At 41.8% G+C, this 16,273-nt stretch overlaps 1 protein-coding gene across 3 annotated transcripts in view; it reads left to right on the top strand.

The window, feature by feature from the left end:
- Positions 1 to 16,273, top strand: part of COL4A3 (collagen type IV alpha 3 chain) — a 107,164-nt gene that overhangs the window by 57,715 nt on the left and 33,176 nt on the right. For all 3 annotated transcript variants that reach the window (XM_043492132.1, XM_043492131.1, XM_038417132.2), the window contains exons 21-29: positions 649 to 813; positions 2,083 to 2,175; positions 3,381 to 3,476; positions 7,487 to 7,557; positions 10,711 to 10,899; positions 12,271 to 12,439; positions 13,309 to 13,401; positions 14,715 to 14,819; positions 15,962 to 16,059. In XM_043492132.1, the coding sequence (XP_043348067.1) occupies positions 649 to 813; positions 2,083 to 2,175; positions 3,381 to 3,476; positions 7,487 to 7,557; positions 10,711 to 10,899; positions 12,271 to 12,439; positions 13,309 to 13,401; positions 14,715 to 14,819; positions 15,962 to 16,059 (1,079 nt within the window). The remainder of the gene's footprint in view (positions 1 to 648; positions 814 to 2,082; positions 2,176 to 3,380; positions 3,477 to 7,486; positions 7,558 to 10,710; positions 10,900 to 12,270; positions 12,440 to 13,308; positions 13,402 to 14,714; positions 14,820 to 15,961; positions 16,060 to 16,273) is intronic.

Genomic DNA, 16,273 nt, shown 5'->3' with positions numbered 1-16,273 from the left:
GAGTGGCCAGGGACTCTAAAAGGGAGGGGCACTTCAGTTTCCCCTCAGCATATGTTCTCCTCCCCTGTTCAACTGGAGCTATCCCCATCAATTTTCCTACCTGTTGAGGCAAGTGGGTGGTATTTTCAGCTGTAGTAAGCTTTGGAGACTGCAGCATCCTACTTCCAATGCATAGTGGGAGTGAGGAGAACTTTATACCTGGAAGGGCAGAAAGATATGGGTACAGGGAATTGTGGGCATGGGAGTGGAGAACTGCTGAGATTTGAGACCTAGTTACTGTGCCTTCACCACATCAACCTGCAAAGTTGGATGGTTACAGCTGACCCGAGCACAAACTCACACCTTCAAACGAGCTAACTAGCTTGGAATCTATCCATCCTGAGATGCACGTTTCAAGTGTTTTGAGTGTGGACAAGGTTGCGGGCAGTGGAGGGTTGAGCATATCCTCACTCTTGGACACATGTAAAGTCAGCAGTGTATACATACTCTAAACGGCCAAAACTCAACACGCATTTGAATGATAGAAACAAAAGTTCTAACGTGCTACACCTTCCGGTGTTACAGAACACACTTTTAAAAAACTCTTATTAGCTCTATAGGTTCATCTAGGATCCTGAAATTAAATAACAATTTTTTATGTTTTGTTAGGTGTATCGAGACCTGGCATAAATGGTCCACAAGGATATCCAGGACTGAAAGGAATTAAGGGAGAGAGAGGACAGCCTGGCATGAATGCTGTGGGATCTCCAGGACTTCATGGGTTTCCAGGCAGACCTGGCTCTGTAGGATCACCAGGTCCTCCAGGACAGCCAGGTGCAGCATAGAACTTGTGTAACTGTGTATATAATGGGCCAGATTATGGTCTCAATTACACTGGTACAAAGCCAGCGCTATTTCAACATCTGTGGAATTGGCTGGTATCACGGAGATCAGAAAGCTGGCCCAGTGTCTTAACACTTCATGAGAAGTGACTTCTTGAGAATACTCTGAATAGCCTGGTTGAATGGGATTTCCAAAGAGCAAACGTGATGTGCATTATTAACAGAAACATTGCGTGTAACAAGGTGCTGGGTTCTATCATTATTCTGAGATTCTGTACAAAAAAATGTAAGGACTTTCCAGCAATACAAGGGAGTTGGACTTTCTGTATATGGGTGACAGTATACATCTTACTGCACAGTGAGGAAGAAAAAATAGGTATGAAGAGCACTCTGGTGATGTTAAAGGAAAGCCTATTTGTGTGGTTGACATTTCCAAAATTTCAGTAAATCTGAAACAGTAAATTCAACAGGACCTAATTCAAACCCCATTGAAATCAATGGCAAAGCTCTTACTGACTACAGTGGGCTTTGAAGCAGTAATTCTGTGTGAGAATACGCCCAATTGTAATGCTGGTAAGTGAGAAATGGGGTGATCAGCTGAGTAAGTACAGGTTATAAAATTTGAGGAAGATGCAAACTCAGTGGGATTCAAATGGGTGGACATAGAACATAGAACAAATTTTTTATTTAAAGTAGCAATTCATGGTAAAGCCAAATAAAGAGTACTTTATATTATAAACAGTAGGGCTTTGCAATTTGTTTTAGCCCAAGTGTTACTGATGGAAATACGTTATGCTATTTCTAAAGGCGTTTCTGTTGTTTTGAAATAGCTGAAAATGCCAAAAGCGGCACTAATGAAGAGACAGGAGCAACATAAATTTGGGGTTCAGAGTTTCCCCTTTCATACCCGGAGCTTTCATTTATTTACTTCTCATCCAAAATAAAAGTACAAAATCTTTGTCTGGAGTCACAGAACTATGTTCTTTAAAGGTCATCACCCCATTAGCACAAACATACCCACCAGAACACATGAGATTTACTGCTGCTTTACCAGATTTTTCCTCTGGTACTTCCATGTACAAGGCCTTGTCAGTCTTTCTCCAAGTTTTCAGATGTGTTTAGCGTAAGATTGTTCTTCCTTTGAGCCTGAATATCCTCTACAACCCATCATGATGGTGTCTATCTCTCTTTCTCTTTGCAAAACCTAAAACTCCTTGAACAGTCTGCTAAATTAATGTTGTCCTACTCATCCTATCATCAGGTAAAGTAACATTTGAAACGCACCCACCAGGAGTTCCAGGAAACCCCGGATGTGTGGGACCTCCAGGACTTCCAGGAGATAGTGGAGTAAAAGGTCAGCAATCGTGTGTGTGTGTGCGAAAATATGTTCCTAGAATTAATTTACTATTGATTCAGATGGACCAACAAGATGCCGAAATTCATTTAACCTTTCTATCGAACAAACTGTTCCATGTTCAAGAAAGCTGCTGTAACTTACAGAAAACAACTGAGCTGAAAAATCATATTCAGTCAAGATTCAATAGAGAGCTGAATGTGATCATTCTACTGTTTGTCAGTCAAAATAATTGAATCTGATTCTGCTATACCTCATTTTCATGTGTCTGTAACTCCACTGTGTGCAGCATGGTTTCTACAATACGCACACATGTGTGAGATCAGGATTGGGCTGTGTTGTAATTGACATGAACTGATCATTTCTTTTCAGCTAAAAACTGATATATGTAGATGGATTAAAATTATTATGCTGATTCTGGCTATTCCTTGGGAATTACCAATCAGAAAATAATTAATTAATTAATTAGTGTTAGCAGGACTTCTCCATGTCTTCCCTGTGGAAACAGCAAGAGGGCCAAATTCCCCCTCGTTCCACCAAGATACTGGAGCTAGATAACTGCTCCAGTGGGACAAAGAGCAATTCCACTCAGGACAGTCTGGGGAAGGGAGAGTCACACACTCCCACAAACCTCACCTCTTCCTGCCATGTAAGAGAGGAGGCTGGAAATGAGGTCCCCAGGCCTGGGCCCTTCTGTGTCCCCCTGCAGATCATACCACAGGGACTACTGCAGGTCTGTGTTTTCTAATAGGCTGATGATGACGTCTAGGGTCAGCCAGCCTATTGTGGAACCACCATGCGTAGGAGTTAAAGGTCTGGGCACACCTTCCTCCTGCTTTACAGGATTTGGCATATTGCTAAAATGACAGAGTGTTTCTCAGCAGAGTACTAAAATAGTGAACAAAAACCAGGCTATTGAAACTGGGTGATCCTGCCTTTTAATTGACAGTGCTGTAGGCTCTGGTGCCAAGAGATAAGACAGGCTGTATTTAAAAGGATAATCCTTGATTATTGATGATTAATGATTAAAATGAAGCTGTATTCCCAGTGTTTTCACGCCTCTTTAACCCAGGAGATATGTTAGGTAGTTGTGCCTAGCCAGCTACTCTCTTTCCAAATAATGAGAGTGCCTGATGCAAGTTATTCATTGAACACTGAGGTAATTTGCCAGTATAGCAATTAATGAAGGTATAATTTTGTTCCAGGTGAAGAAGCAAGTCCTTGTAATCAATGCAGTTATATACCAGGAGGACCTGGACTTCCTGGTGCTCCTGGGCAAGACGGCCAAGAAGGAGTTACTGGTAAAAAGGAGTTGGCTTTACTAAATTGTTATTGGGAAATGCCAATGTTTCTTCATGCACCATCTTTAGCTGCACAAATACAACAGCATTCCCTCAATTACAATGAGATACTTCTTCTAATCTATACTTAAAACTGTCTGAAACTGGAGGTTTGGGGCCAGGGACTGTATATCCAGGATGTAGGGCTTTGATTTTGTGGTCCACTTTCTATGGGAAGAGGGGGCTATACAATTTAGGTAGCCTCCACCTCTATAGGAGGGGAACCAATCTCCTTGGGAACAGGTTGGCTAAGATAGTCAGGAGGGGTTACACTGAGAGCAAAAGGAGAAGGTAAAACAAGAGCACTTAGCACAAAACTGAGATGTTGATAACAAAATTAATCAAGAAGCCACAGGACATGAAAACAAGACTTCTCCAATTGCCTATACTGTACACTAATGCTAGGAGGCTAGTAACAAACAAGAGGAATTGGAATTGATCATTTATGAGCATAAATTCGATTTAGGTGGCATTACTGAAACATGGTGGGATGATTCGCACTATTGGAATATTAACATCAATGGTTAAAACCTATTTAGGAAGGATTGCATGGGGGAAAGGGGAATTACCTGTCATTACCTGTTCCTGAGTCACTGTTAACTCAGAAGAAAATTCACTTGAATGTTTACGTATCAATGTCCTAACACAGGGGTTCTCAACCTTTTTCTTTCTGAGCCCCCTCATCCTGCTGTAAAAACTCCACAGCCCACCTGTTTTCTGGTTTTCTGCATATTAAAGTTAGAGCCAGTGTTTTCTGCATATAAAAGCCAGGGCCAGTGTTAGGGGGTAGTAAGCGGGGTAGTAAGCAGGGCAGTTGCCTGGGGCCCCGTGCCACAGGGGCCTCCACAAAGCTACGTTGCTCACGCTTTGGCTTCAGCCACAGATGGCAGAGCTCAGGGCCATGGGCTTCAGCCCCATGCAATGGTGCTTTGGTTTTCTCCCCTGGCCCCAGCGAGTCTAATGCTGGCCCTGCTTGGACCCTCTGAAACCTACTTGTGACTCCCCCAGGGGGCCCCCAACCCCTGGTTGAGAATCATTGTCCTAACAGATAAAGCACAAGATGGGTTACTGGTGTCTGCTACAGACTCCCAGATCACACTAGGGAACAAGATGACTGCCTCCTTACACACCCATCTATAATGTTTATGGGGAAAAACTGTGTGATCATGGGGGACTTCCATTTGAGTGACATATGCTGGAGGTCTTATGCTGCTAATACTAAAACATCGTTTGAATTTCTAAATATTATAGATGACAATTTCCTAATAAAGCGTTGCAGCCAACACATGGGGAACTCTTTTTTAGACCTTGTCTTAATAGATAAAGCAGAACTGATCACAAAATTAAAAGTTAATGGTAGCATATGTATTACTCCTGGGGGAATTCTGTGCCGAAATCATACCTTCCGCAGATTTCTTGGCTCGTGTGCAAAAAAAATGAGGGAGCAAAGAAATCTCTGGGAAACACATGACACTCCTCTTGCCTGGAAGCCTGGGCACATCTGCTGGAAGCACCTGGCACCAAAGAGCAGATCACCGTGGGGGAAGGAGGGAAGCTGCGTGCATGCATCTGTGGAGAGACGTTAAGGGAGTAGGGCTGGGCGCAGTGCCTGGGTGTGAATGAGTGAGAGAGACACAATCTGTCCCTCTCGTTCACTGTTGCTGCATCCTGGGCTTTGAGGCGTAGGGCTGTGTGAAGCAGGCTCTGTCCCTGATGTAGAGCACAAATGTAACAACTAAGCAGGGAGGTTGCTAATGTTTCCATTGTTTCAGAGTAGCAGCTGTGTTAGCCTGTATTCGCAAAAAGAAAAGAAGTACTTGTGGCACCTTAGAGACTAACAAATTTATTAGAGCATAAGCTTTCGTGAGCTACAGCTCACTTCATCGGATGCAATAGGTGGAAAATACAGTGGGGAGATTTATATACACACACAGAGAACATGAAACAATGGGTTTTATCATACACACTGTAAGGAAAGTGATCACTTAAGATGAGCCATCACCAGCAAGAGCGGGGGGAAGGAGGAAAACCTTTCATGGTGACAAGCAAGGTGGGCCATTTCTAGCAGTTAACAAGAATGTCTGAGGAACAGTGTGGGGTAGGGTGGGGGGGAGAAATACCATGGGGAAATAGTTTTACTTTGTGTAATGACCCATCCACTCCCAGTCTCTATTCAAGCCTAAGTTAATTGTATTCAGTTTGCAAATTAATTCCAATTCAGCAGTCTCTCGTTGGAGTCTGTTTTTGAAGTTTTTTTGTTGAAGGATAGCCACTCTCAGGTCTGTAATTGAGTGACCGGAGAGATTGAAGTGTTCTCTGACTGGTTTTTGAATGTTATAATTCTTGATGTCTGATTTGTGTCCATTTATTCTTTTACGTAGAGACTGTCCAGTTCGACCAATGTACATGGCAGAGGGGTATTGCTGGCATATGATGGCATATATCACATTGGTAGATGCACAGGTGAACGAGCCTCTGATAGTGTGGCTTATGTGAGTAGGCCCTATGATGGTGTCCCCTGAATAGATATGTGGACAGAGTTGGCAACGGGCTTTGTTGCAAGGATAGGTTCCTGGGTTAGTGGTTCTGTTGTGTGGTTGCTGGTGAGTATTTGCTTCAGGTTGGGGGGCTGTCTGTAAGCAAGGACTGGCCTGTCTCCCAAGATCTGTGAGAGTGATGGGTCGTCCTTCAGGATAGGTTGTAGATCCTTGATGATGCATTGGAGAGGTTTTAGTTGGGGGCTGAAGGTGATGACTAGTGGCGTTCTGTTATTTTCTTAGTTGGGCCTGTCCTGTAGTAGGTGACTTCTGGGTACTCTTCTGGCTCTGTCAATCTGTTTCTTCACATCGTTTGAATTTCTAATCATTATAGATGACAATTTCCTAATAAAGCGTTGAAGACAACACATGGGGAACTCTTTTTTAGACCTTGTCTTAATAGACAAAGCAGAACTGATAGTGAAAAAACAGATTGACATAATGTATGAGTGAACATAACTTGATCACATATATAATGTCCAGCAGATTAAAGCTGAGACCAGTATTATATATATACTTGGTGCTTTAATAGGATCAGTTTCACAAAACTGAAAACAATTATGAGCCAAGTCCATTGGGACAATGATGATTGAGAATCATTTCAGAACACCTTACTAGATGCCCAAAAAGCCACAATTGAGGAAGAAGGTTGTGCTGATTAAAAAACAAACCTGATTTAAAGGGAAAGTTAAGGCAGCTGTAAATAAATTTACCCAGTGTCATGGTGGATTCTCTATGACTGACAGTTTTTAAATCAAGACTGGATGTTTTTCTAAAAGATCTGCACTAGGAATTAATTTGGGGAAGTTCTGCAGACTGTACTGTACAAGAGGTCAGACTAGATGATCACAGTTGTTCCTTCTGGCCTTAGATTCCATGAATGTGCTACAGATTGGAAGTGAATATGGAGCCTTTCAGTCTTAGAATAACCTGCTGATTTAGGGAGGCAAACTCCAATCCTTTTAATCTCACAGAGGGTGAACTCCCTGCCCGCCACCACCACACACATAATTTCTCCAGTAGAACAATTAGAAGGAAACTACCCCAGGAGGAAGAGTATGACTTCTTGAAGGAGTTCAGTTCCTGCAGAAGTATATGGAATTAATTCAGTATTAGGGAGTCAGAGACTCAGGGAACTTGTCAATACATGAAAATATTTTTCTGGCAGGGAAAACATTTACTTAGGAAACCTTTAGTAAGGAGCCTGTATTGCAATTTTTCTAGGAAATTAGTAATGGGGAGGAAGAAATTCCAAAATAACAAGTACTGGAGGGATTTTGTTATATACCCACCAGCCATCCGTTTACCAATATATCTTCCAAGGCAGTTTGTTGATGTGCGTTGTATCCGAAAGGCAGCAATTCTCTGTATTGTATGTTAGTACCAGAGCCTGTCAAATCAGTTTTTCATTCATTTATCTTTCACCTGTCACAGGTAGACAAGGAATAGGTGGTCCCAAAGGATCTCGAGGTTCTCCAGGGGGACAAGGTCCTTCAGGTCCTCAAGTAAGATTTAAGTTAAATGGTTTTTTCAGTTGCAATATTGAATTTTCGTGAGCTGAGAATCATGGTGTCTAGTTGTATTGCCATATGCAGGATATACTGATACTATTTTAGCTTGATGGTTCCAGGAAGGTGGTACTTTCAGAGTGTCTAGATTTAGGGCTAATTTCAGTTATAATTAAAAAATGGGGAGGGGTGTGGAAAAAATGTGCTTTAGCTTTTTTCCTTGTAAAGATATCCTCAAACATATGAACCAGTGTAAACCAATCATTAGGGTGGGAAGTCTAACATACATTTTTCCTAAATATCTCAAGGGAATACACATCACCATGAATACTACAATGCCTGGGCTGGCCATTGAGCTTCATGAAATACATGCTCACTGGTCCTTTGATTTTTAGAAGTTCTCCAAATCAGTGCATGTTTATGGGGGCAGTGCTCCTCACATTGTCACTCATGGTGCTCTGTTTGTTATGTTCTCCTCTCCGAGCTGACCACCTATAGGCCATATCCTGAAACCCATTACGAGAGGCTACAATCTCGGTAATGTGAGAGGCAGCATGACCTATTGAATTTTAAAGGGAACTAAGAGCAGGAGCCTCCTGTGTTCAAATTTAGGCACAACCCTGACTTCCTCTATCATCTCAGTCAAATCTCTCTATCTTAATGTCTTCAGCTGTGAAATAAAGATGGTAATGACAATGATACCTATCTCACAATCAAAGGTGATTGTGGAGACTAATTAGTTAATGTTTTTAAAGTGTGTGTGTGTTTAAATTCACTACATACACCCCAAACTGCATATTTATTCAGATAATTGTCCTTTATAAACCTGTTCTTAATGCTGGTGACTATTCCTAGACCCCAGTGCAAGCCATGGGGTTCCATTTCCCCTACAAAGCACTGGAAATGTTTGACTGGCTCACCCCAAAATGCTAAGGGCAGCTCTGATTCTTAGGAACTCTGGGACGCATTGTTCCCTCAAGCAGGCACAGTGGCTCCTCGAGCCCCAGAGAGTGCATGAGAAGCTAGCTTTATGCTTCCTGTCAGGGCTCCCTCCCCACTCTGAACTCTGGGGTACAGATGTGGGGACCCACATGAAAGACCCCCCGCAAGCTTATTTCTACCAGCTTAGGTTAAAAACTTCCCCAAGGCACAAATTCTTCCCTTGTCCTTGGACGGTATTGTTGCCACCACCAAGTGATTTAGACAAAGATTCAGGAAAAGGACCACTTGGAGTTCCTATTTCCCCAAAATATCCCCCCAAACCCCTTCACCCCCTTTCCTGGGGAGGCTTGAGAATAATATACCAACCAATTGCTTTTAATAAAAGTACAGACCAGACCCTTTATGTTTAGGACACTAAAATCAATCAGGTTCTTAAAAGAAGAACTTTATTATAAAGAAAAAAGTAAAAGAAGCACCTCTGTAAAATGAGGGTGGAAGATAATTTTACAGGGTAATAAAAAGATTTAAAACACAGAGGATTCCCCTCTAGGCTCAACTTCAAAGTTACAAAAACAGGAATAAACCTCTCTTTTAGCATAAGGAAAATTCACAAGCTAAAACAAAAGATAATCTAACACACTTCCTTGCTATTACTTACAATTTCTGTAATTTTATATGTATCATTTCAGTAGGAGCTGGGTTACCTGCTTGGTCTCTCTCTTTGTCCCGAGAGGGAACCAACCAAAGAGCGCACAAACAAAACCTTCACCCTCCTCCCCCACCTCGATTTGAAAGTATCTTCTTTTCCCATTGGTACTTCTGGTCAGGTGCCAACTAGGTTAACTGAACTGATTAATATGTTACTGCATACATAAGATTGTTACCCTTCCCTTTATATTTATGACACTGCCCTTTTAGAGGATGTAAAGCCATAGCTCCATTGGCTGGGGCAGGAGACAAAGGTTCCCTCAAAGCATCTTTAAGGGATATGCCTTGTGTCTGCTTCAACTTGCACCAGCAGTAGTGGCTCCCTGTTAATTAATTAATTCTTATTATTTTATTATTATACATATTACAGCAGTGCCGAGGAGCCGCAGTCATAAACCAGGATTCCCTGTGTTGGCCTCAGTATAACTAGGGCCCTACCAAATTCACAGCCATGAAAAAGGCATCATGGACCGTGAAATCTGGTCTCCCCCGGTGACATCTGGTCTTTTGTGTGCTTTTACCCTGTACGATACAAATTGGAGGCCCTGACCCGAAAGGGAGTTGCAGGGAGGTCACAAGGTTATTTTAGGGGAGGTGTGATTTGTCACCCCTACTGCTGCACTGCCTTCAGAGCTGGGTGGCCACAGAGCAGTGGCTGTTGGCCAGGTGCCAACTCTGAAGGCAGCGCCCCGTCACAGCAGTACCATGCCACCCTTACTTCTGTGCTGCTGCTGGTGGTGACTCTGCCTTCATAGCTGGGCTCCCAGCCAGTAGCCATCGCTCTCCAGCCACCCAGCTCTGAAGGCAGCACAGAAGTAAGGGTAGCAGTACTGCAACCCCCACTACAATAACCTTGCAACCGCCCGCCCTGCCACAACTCCTTTTTGGGTCAGGACCCCTACAATTACAATACCATGAAATTTCTAATTAAAATAGCTGAAAGCATGAAATTGACGATTTTTAAAATCCTATGACCATGAAATCGACCAAAATGGACCATGAATTTGGTAAGGCCCTAAGTATAACACAGAACAAAATGATCATCTCTGTCCCAAAGAGCTTACAATCATCAATTCACCAGCCCAGGATCACCAGAGTATAGTGTGCTCCAGTCCCCAAATCTCCCCTACACTGGGGGACCCGTAGTGGGTAACATAGAGCCATCTGTGTCAGCATTAGCATGCAACAGGAAATTCCCATCTTAGAGGTTTAAGCCATCTTTCTGTCATCCCTTTTCTCCACCAAAGCAGTGCAAAGGGGAAGGAGCAGGGCCAAGGATCTGACCCGCTAACTTAATTTGTCAGCCTCAGGGACAACAAGGAAATGAAAATAATTAATTCTTATTTGACTAGTGTAATTAGTGAAGACAAAATTAAATTAAAATCCTGGGACCCTCTAAAGAATTGCCTAAGAAAGAAAGAAACTTAGTCACTTAGTGTTGATATAAAAAAATGACTTGACGTAAATCTAACATGGAAATTCTTAACTGCTGTGTCCTAGGGACTTACAGGTTTTCCAGGAGATCAAGGACTTAAAGGACAAAAAGGTGAACCAGGATATGTGTATCCAGAAGGGCAACAAGGAAACAGAGGAGATCCAGGGATCAGAGGAAATCCAGGGAAGAAAGGTTCAGATGGATTGCACAAAAAACATGGTTCAAAAGGCTCAAAAGGTTCTAAAGGTGAACGGGTTGGTATATATTATTTTTAATTATTTTAGAATTAATAGAAAGCTAAGTACATAATTGTTCATTGCACGGCCCTATTCGTTAGAATTAAAACACTGTAACATCTGTAAAGATAGCTAAGTAAACTTAAACATGCTCTAACCCAGTGGTTCTCAACCAGGGGTCTGGGGTCCCCTAGGGGGCAGCGAGCAGGTTTCAGGGGGTCTACCAAGCAGGGCCAGCATTACACTCACTTGGGCCCAAAGCCAAAAGCCAAAGCCCCACCACATGGGGCTGAAGCCTGGCGCCCTGAGCTCCACTACCCGGGGCTGAAGTCAAAGCCTGAGCAGTGTAGCTTTGCAGGGTCCCCTGGCAATTGCCCTGCTTACTATCCCCCAATGCCAGTCCTGGTTTTCATATGCAGAAAATCAGTTATTGTGGCCCAGGTGGGCCATGGAGATTTTATAGCATGTTGGGTGGGCCTCAGAAAGAAAAACATTGAGAACCCCTGCTCTAACCCAACCACAGGATATAGCCTTGATGCAGGAGTTACTGGGTAATATTCTATGGTGTGTTTTTTGCAGGAGTTTAGATGAGATAATCAAACGGTCCCTTCTGGTCTTAAAATGTATACATCAAAAAAAAAATATCCAGGCTTTGATGCTGATTGCTCTCTAGCTACAAGGGTTAGGGGAATCAAACTTTTTCAGCACTTTTTGTTCTGTAAAAAATGTTGATATTTCAACTTTTCATCCCAATTTGGACAAAAATATTAAAATACCAGAATTTCCCATAGGCCAGAAATTTTTATTTTTGTCTAATGTTTTATATAATGTTTGTCTAGTGTTTTCTTTGTGGCTTAAAATGGTGGCAAAGTGGTAAACTTTTGATTACATTTACTTATTTGCAATTTACATGGAATTATGTGGGCAGCTTCCGTTATACATGGGCAAATTTGGTCAAATCAAAGTACTGATCAAATCACTTTTATGGTCTCTGTTACATCTCCATAAATTGGAGCATTAAAGGTCCTCTTCATTAGTTTTAGCTGCTGAAATGTCTCTAAGAATTTGGATTGGAAGAAGTAGGTTCCCTGGGAGGATCAAAAGGCAGTATCCCAGAATGGGAAAATATCTCCTGTATTATTGCAGTAGTATTGCGTTTTCTTTTAGGATCTCACAAAGGCACAGGATTAGATAAGGATACAATAAACAGACAATTTTGTATCTCACACTATGTAAATCAGGAGTACTTTGCTTAAGATGATGGAGTTACTCTTTTGTTAAAATAGTGTGAGATCATAATCAATCCAATGCATCAAAACTTGTTGCTGCTGGAACTAACATGGAAAAATAAGCAATGCACAATATGCAAATGTGTCTCATTATTAATAGGGACTGGATGGTTCGAAAGGGGACAGAGGGTTATCAGGACTTCCTGGAAACCCAGGTCTTCCTGGAGAAATGGGGCTCACTGGACCACCAGGATATGGACCACAAGGAGTGACAGGTCCCAAAGGTGCTAAGGGAATATCTGGTTTGCCTGGATTGCCTGGAGCAATTGGTTTGTAACTTTATATCTTATCACTAGCTTCCCTTTTTAAAGTGTTTGAATTTCATTTAAACATACTGATGAACTGACCTGTATGGTTGCAAGTGACATGATTTGGAAGAATGCAAAGTAGTTTACAATAGAAAGATAGTCAAGGTTTCTGAGATAAGCTAATAGACACTAAACTCACAGGACCCTAGCAGTAAAAAGATTTAGTAGTCATCAGTGCTAGTTGATGTCCAGAAGACACTTTGACTCTATCAGGCATAGGTTTCCCCTCCCAAAAATGAAAATATTTGATTGTATCAATTTGATTGTTGATCCTGGGGATAAGATACATTTGGGAATCCTTATAGTGCACAGATTGTCACATCATGAGTCCTACCCAGTCAAAATGAGTCTCTTTTGGTCTTGCATTGGCTTTTTCATTTATTGTCCTGGTGGACTTCAACATCCATGCTGATGATGACTCTTATTTGTTGGCTTGAAATCTTGAAGACAAACCTGGGATTATTCCTGGAGGTTTCAGAATCAATGCAGCCAGAGAAACACGTTAGATCTTTTTGGAATAGATCTGAGGATTAAGTATCTGTAAGATGTCTTATTGCCTGCATGCTTCCTTTGCTATGTCTCCCTGGTGCACAATTCCATACTTTCTAATATTTAAAGAAGTGTCTAGGGGATTTTTTGGTGGCAGTAAAATACTATCTCTTTAATTGTTATGTAGCCCATTTCTATGGGCTTGTTGGAGCTTCGAAACTATGCAATACAGTATTTTTAACTGAACAGAATTTTCTGTGAATATTGTTTTAAAAAGCACAAGAGCACACACTATATCTCCACAAACCTTCTTAACCTTTTGTTATATATACTTTCTGAAGGTCCAGAAGGAGAACTTAGTGCAGTAAATCCAATACCTGGACCACCAGGACCTCGGGGGCCAGAGGGTTTACCAGGACCCCCAGGAGCAATGGGTGAGAGCATCTTCTAGGTTAAATGCAATAAAACTAATCTGCATGAAATTTTAACCCCCACTCTGACTTCTTTATGCTCGGTAAAAGGGCCAAAGGAGTATACAGAGACCCTAAAAGTTCTGGGTCCAGCTGAGTGAATTCCCTCAGCACTGGCACTGTAGAGACAGCCATAAGATTGCCTTCCAAGGATCCCTTTGCAAGCCCTGGTGTAGGGGGCATAGATGGGGGCAGGAAGAACATTCTGGGGGGCATCTGGAACACTTAGTGCTGTGGAGATTCTGGGCAGTGTTGCCATTCATAAGGCAGCCTGGGGAGACTGCTATAATTTAGAATGGTTCCCAACACTTTCTGAATTACACTGAGGCTGCTCCAGCCCTCAGAGAAGGCAGTAATTGAGAGGGCACAAAGGTGGCTTATAGCCACTTTTGGCCATCCCACCTCCCCCACCATACCCTGGACTGGGAGTTCTGTGCTACATCGTAAAGAAGCATAGCACAGAACCTCACCACTGTTTCTGAGCTTGCTGGAAAGAACAGATTTGTAACAAAGCTTCTCGCTTCTTTTTGTTTTAAGTGTTATGTAACATAGTTCTATATTGTTGCTGTAGGTTTTGGTCCACTGTTACATTTTTATATAAAATGTTAGGTTTTATAGGTTACACAAATGATTTCAAAGACTGTGGGGCCAGATTCTTGTCCATCTTTAAGCCCCTTTGTATTGCTCCCATGGCACAAAGGGACCTTAAAGCAGCCCCTAAATAGCATAGGGGAATCCTCAGCTGAGATAGAGCTATACTGCCTGCCTGTCTCATCCCCACACACACACACACAATGCATGTTCATGTGTGGTCAATATGAACATGCAAGTCAAAGATTTGTATATGCACATAGCTACACACATGCATCCCAGACCTGTGCACATACAAAAGGCATTGCATATGCCTGACTTGCAGACTTATGCGTCTGTGATTGACGTTTAGCATTTTATCTGGAAAAAAATCACCTGGAAGAAAGTGTTAGAATGAGGAATCATAGACCATCATAGAATCATAGAATATCAGAGTTGGAGGGGACTTCAGGAGGTCATCTAGTCCAACCCCCTGCTCAAAGCAGGACCAATCCCCAACTTAAATCATCCCAGCCAGGGCTTTGTCAAGTCTGACCTTGACAAAGTAGGAGTAGAAATGGTGTCTGAGTTCTAATGAACCAATTGATTATGACATAATTATGGGGAATGATGAGATGGCAAACACCAAATTGCTAAATGCAGAAGATCTATGGCAAAATATCTGGGAGTTTGTTTTCTTCTGGTAGGTAATGTTGGATCTAGAGGAAAACGTGGTGATTTGGGATTACCTGGGTCTGACGGTGCTCCAGGATTTTCAGGGACTCTATTTCCTGGAGATCCTGGTCCAAAAGGTAGAATGCTCCTTTACGGTTTTTTATAATTCTTTATTAGTTGTTTTTGAGAATAAAATCATTTGAGAGACTGACAGATAGAAAAACCATTTTAACCCATACACAGTTCAGGCAAATAACTCTTGAAAGGGTCTGTATTACAGTACTCATACAGTCGTCTACATTAAAGCATGTACATTGTAAATATAAAATAATATTTTTATCTATTTTCCAAAAGTCAGGCATCAGAACTGACAAAATGGAGTATGTTTGGAAAGAAGTGCACAAGGATTTAGCTGGACAATTTGCCTTACTATAGCATCTTGAAAATGCATATAGAAACACACCAAACATATAATGTACTTCAAAGAAAACTTCCAATAAGGAGAGGGAGAAGACGCTCTGAGGTCCACTAAAACACTTGCCACACAGATCTAATGTCTCTGTGCAGCACTTAGATACTACAGTGATGGCTAATACTGTTGTATTGCTGAGGTGCTTATATATTACAATGATAGGGCCTTTGTAAGTACCAATGCTTTAGTTATAAGGTAGATAGTTATGTTCATGCTATACCAGCTCTCTTGGTAAAGGGAATAGAAGGTGTTTTGAGTACCATGAATTTAATCCTTCTCCATGCAAATGTAAACCCCACTTCTAAAATGTCTCCATATACCATTCCAGAAATATTAGACGACTGGTCCTTTGTGTTCCCCCCTCAGAGTTAAAGAAAACCCATCCAGAACATTGATACTGAAATCATAACTGTGCCACTTTCTGTAGTGAGTGACCAAAAAATTGACCATAGAAATGCCTCATTTAAAATTAGATGAGAGCAAACAGAAATTGGGCAAAATGATTCTAGTCCTTTTCTACCTAGCATCAAATCAACTTGTAAAGGCAACTAAAAGAGAGTTAATTAAATGAGCTCTAAAACTAGGCAGTACAACAATCAACGTTTGAATGAATTACAAGGTGAACAGGTTATAGTGGATGCTAATTCAACTCTGGAATCAGAATGCTGGCAGCAGTTCACATAACTTACACTTGTAGTTACAAAAGTCAGAGCCTCATGAACAAGAAAGTAAAAATCTCTGTGTGCTCATTCAGCAAAATAGATGGATAAGCAGGGTGTTTTACCAGCTATTTGGTTTGCTTTGCAGGGAATAAAGGTCTTCGAGGGTCTAAAGGATCACCAGGTTTGCCAGGAAAGGCAGGAGAACCAGGCTTGCCTGGACAGTCTGGATACCCAGGAGAAAAGGTTTGATTAGAAACACAACCCAAGCTTAATCAGGGCTGCTTGTCAACAAGCATGTTTCCAAACAAATTAAGCAAATGAGAGGTCTAAGGAGCACAGGATTTGGTTTCTAATTGTGCAAACTATCTACATGGGGGCAGGGGCTCAAACCATAAAAATGAAATCCACATTTCAAAAGCCCCAAATTTCAGGTTATCTGGACGTTATTTTTAGGGGA

Source organism: Dermochelys coriacea, chromosome 9 (genome assembly GCF_009764565.3).
Source record: "Dermochelys coriacea isolate rDerCor1 chromosome 9, rDerCor1.pri.v4, whole genome shotgun sequence".
NCBI lineage: Eukaryota > Metazoa > Chordata > Testudines > Dermochelyidae > Dermochelys > Dermochelys coriacea.
Note: the sequence above shows the minus strand (reverse complement) of the source record. Positions and strands in the feature narration are given on the sequence as shown.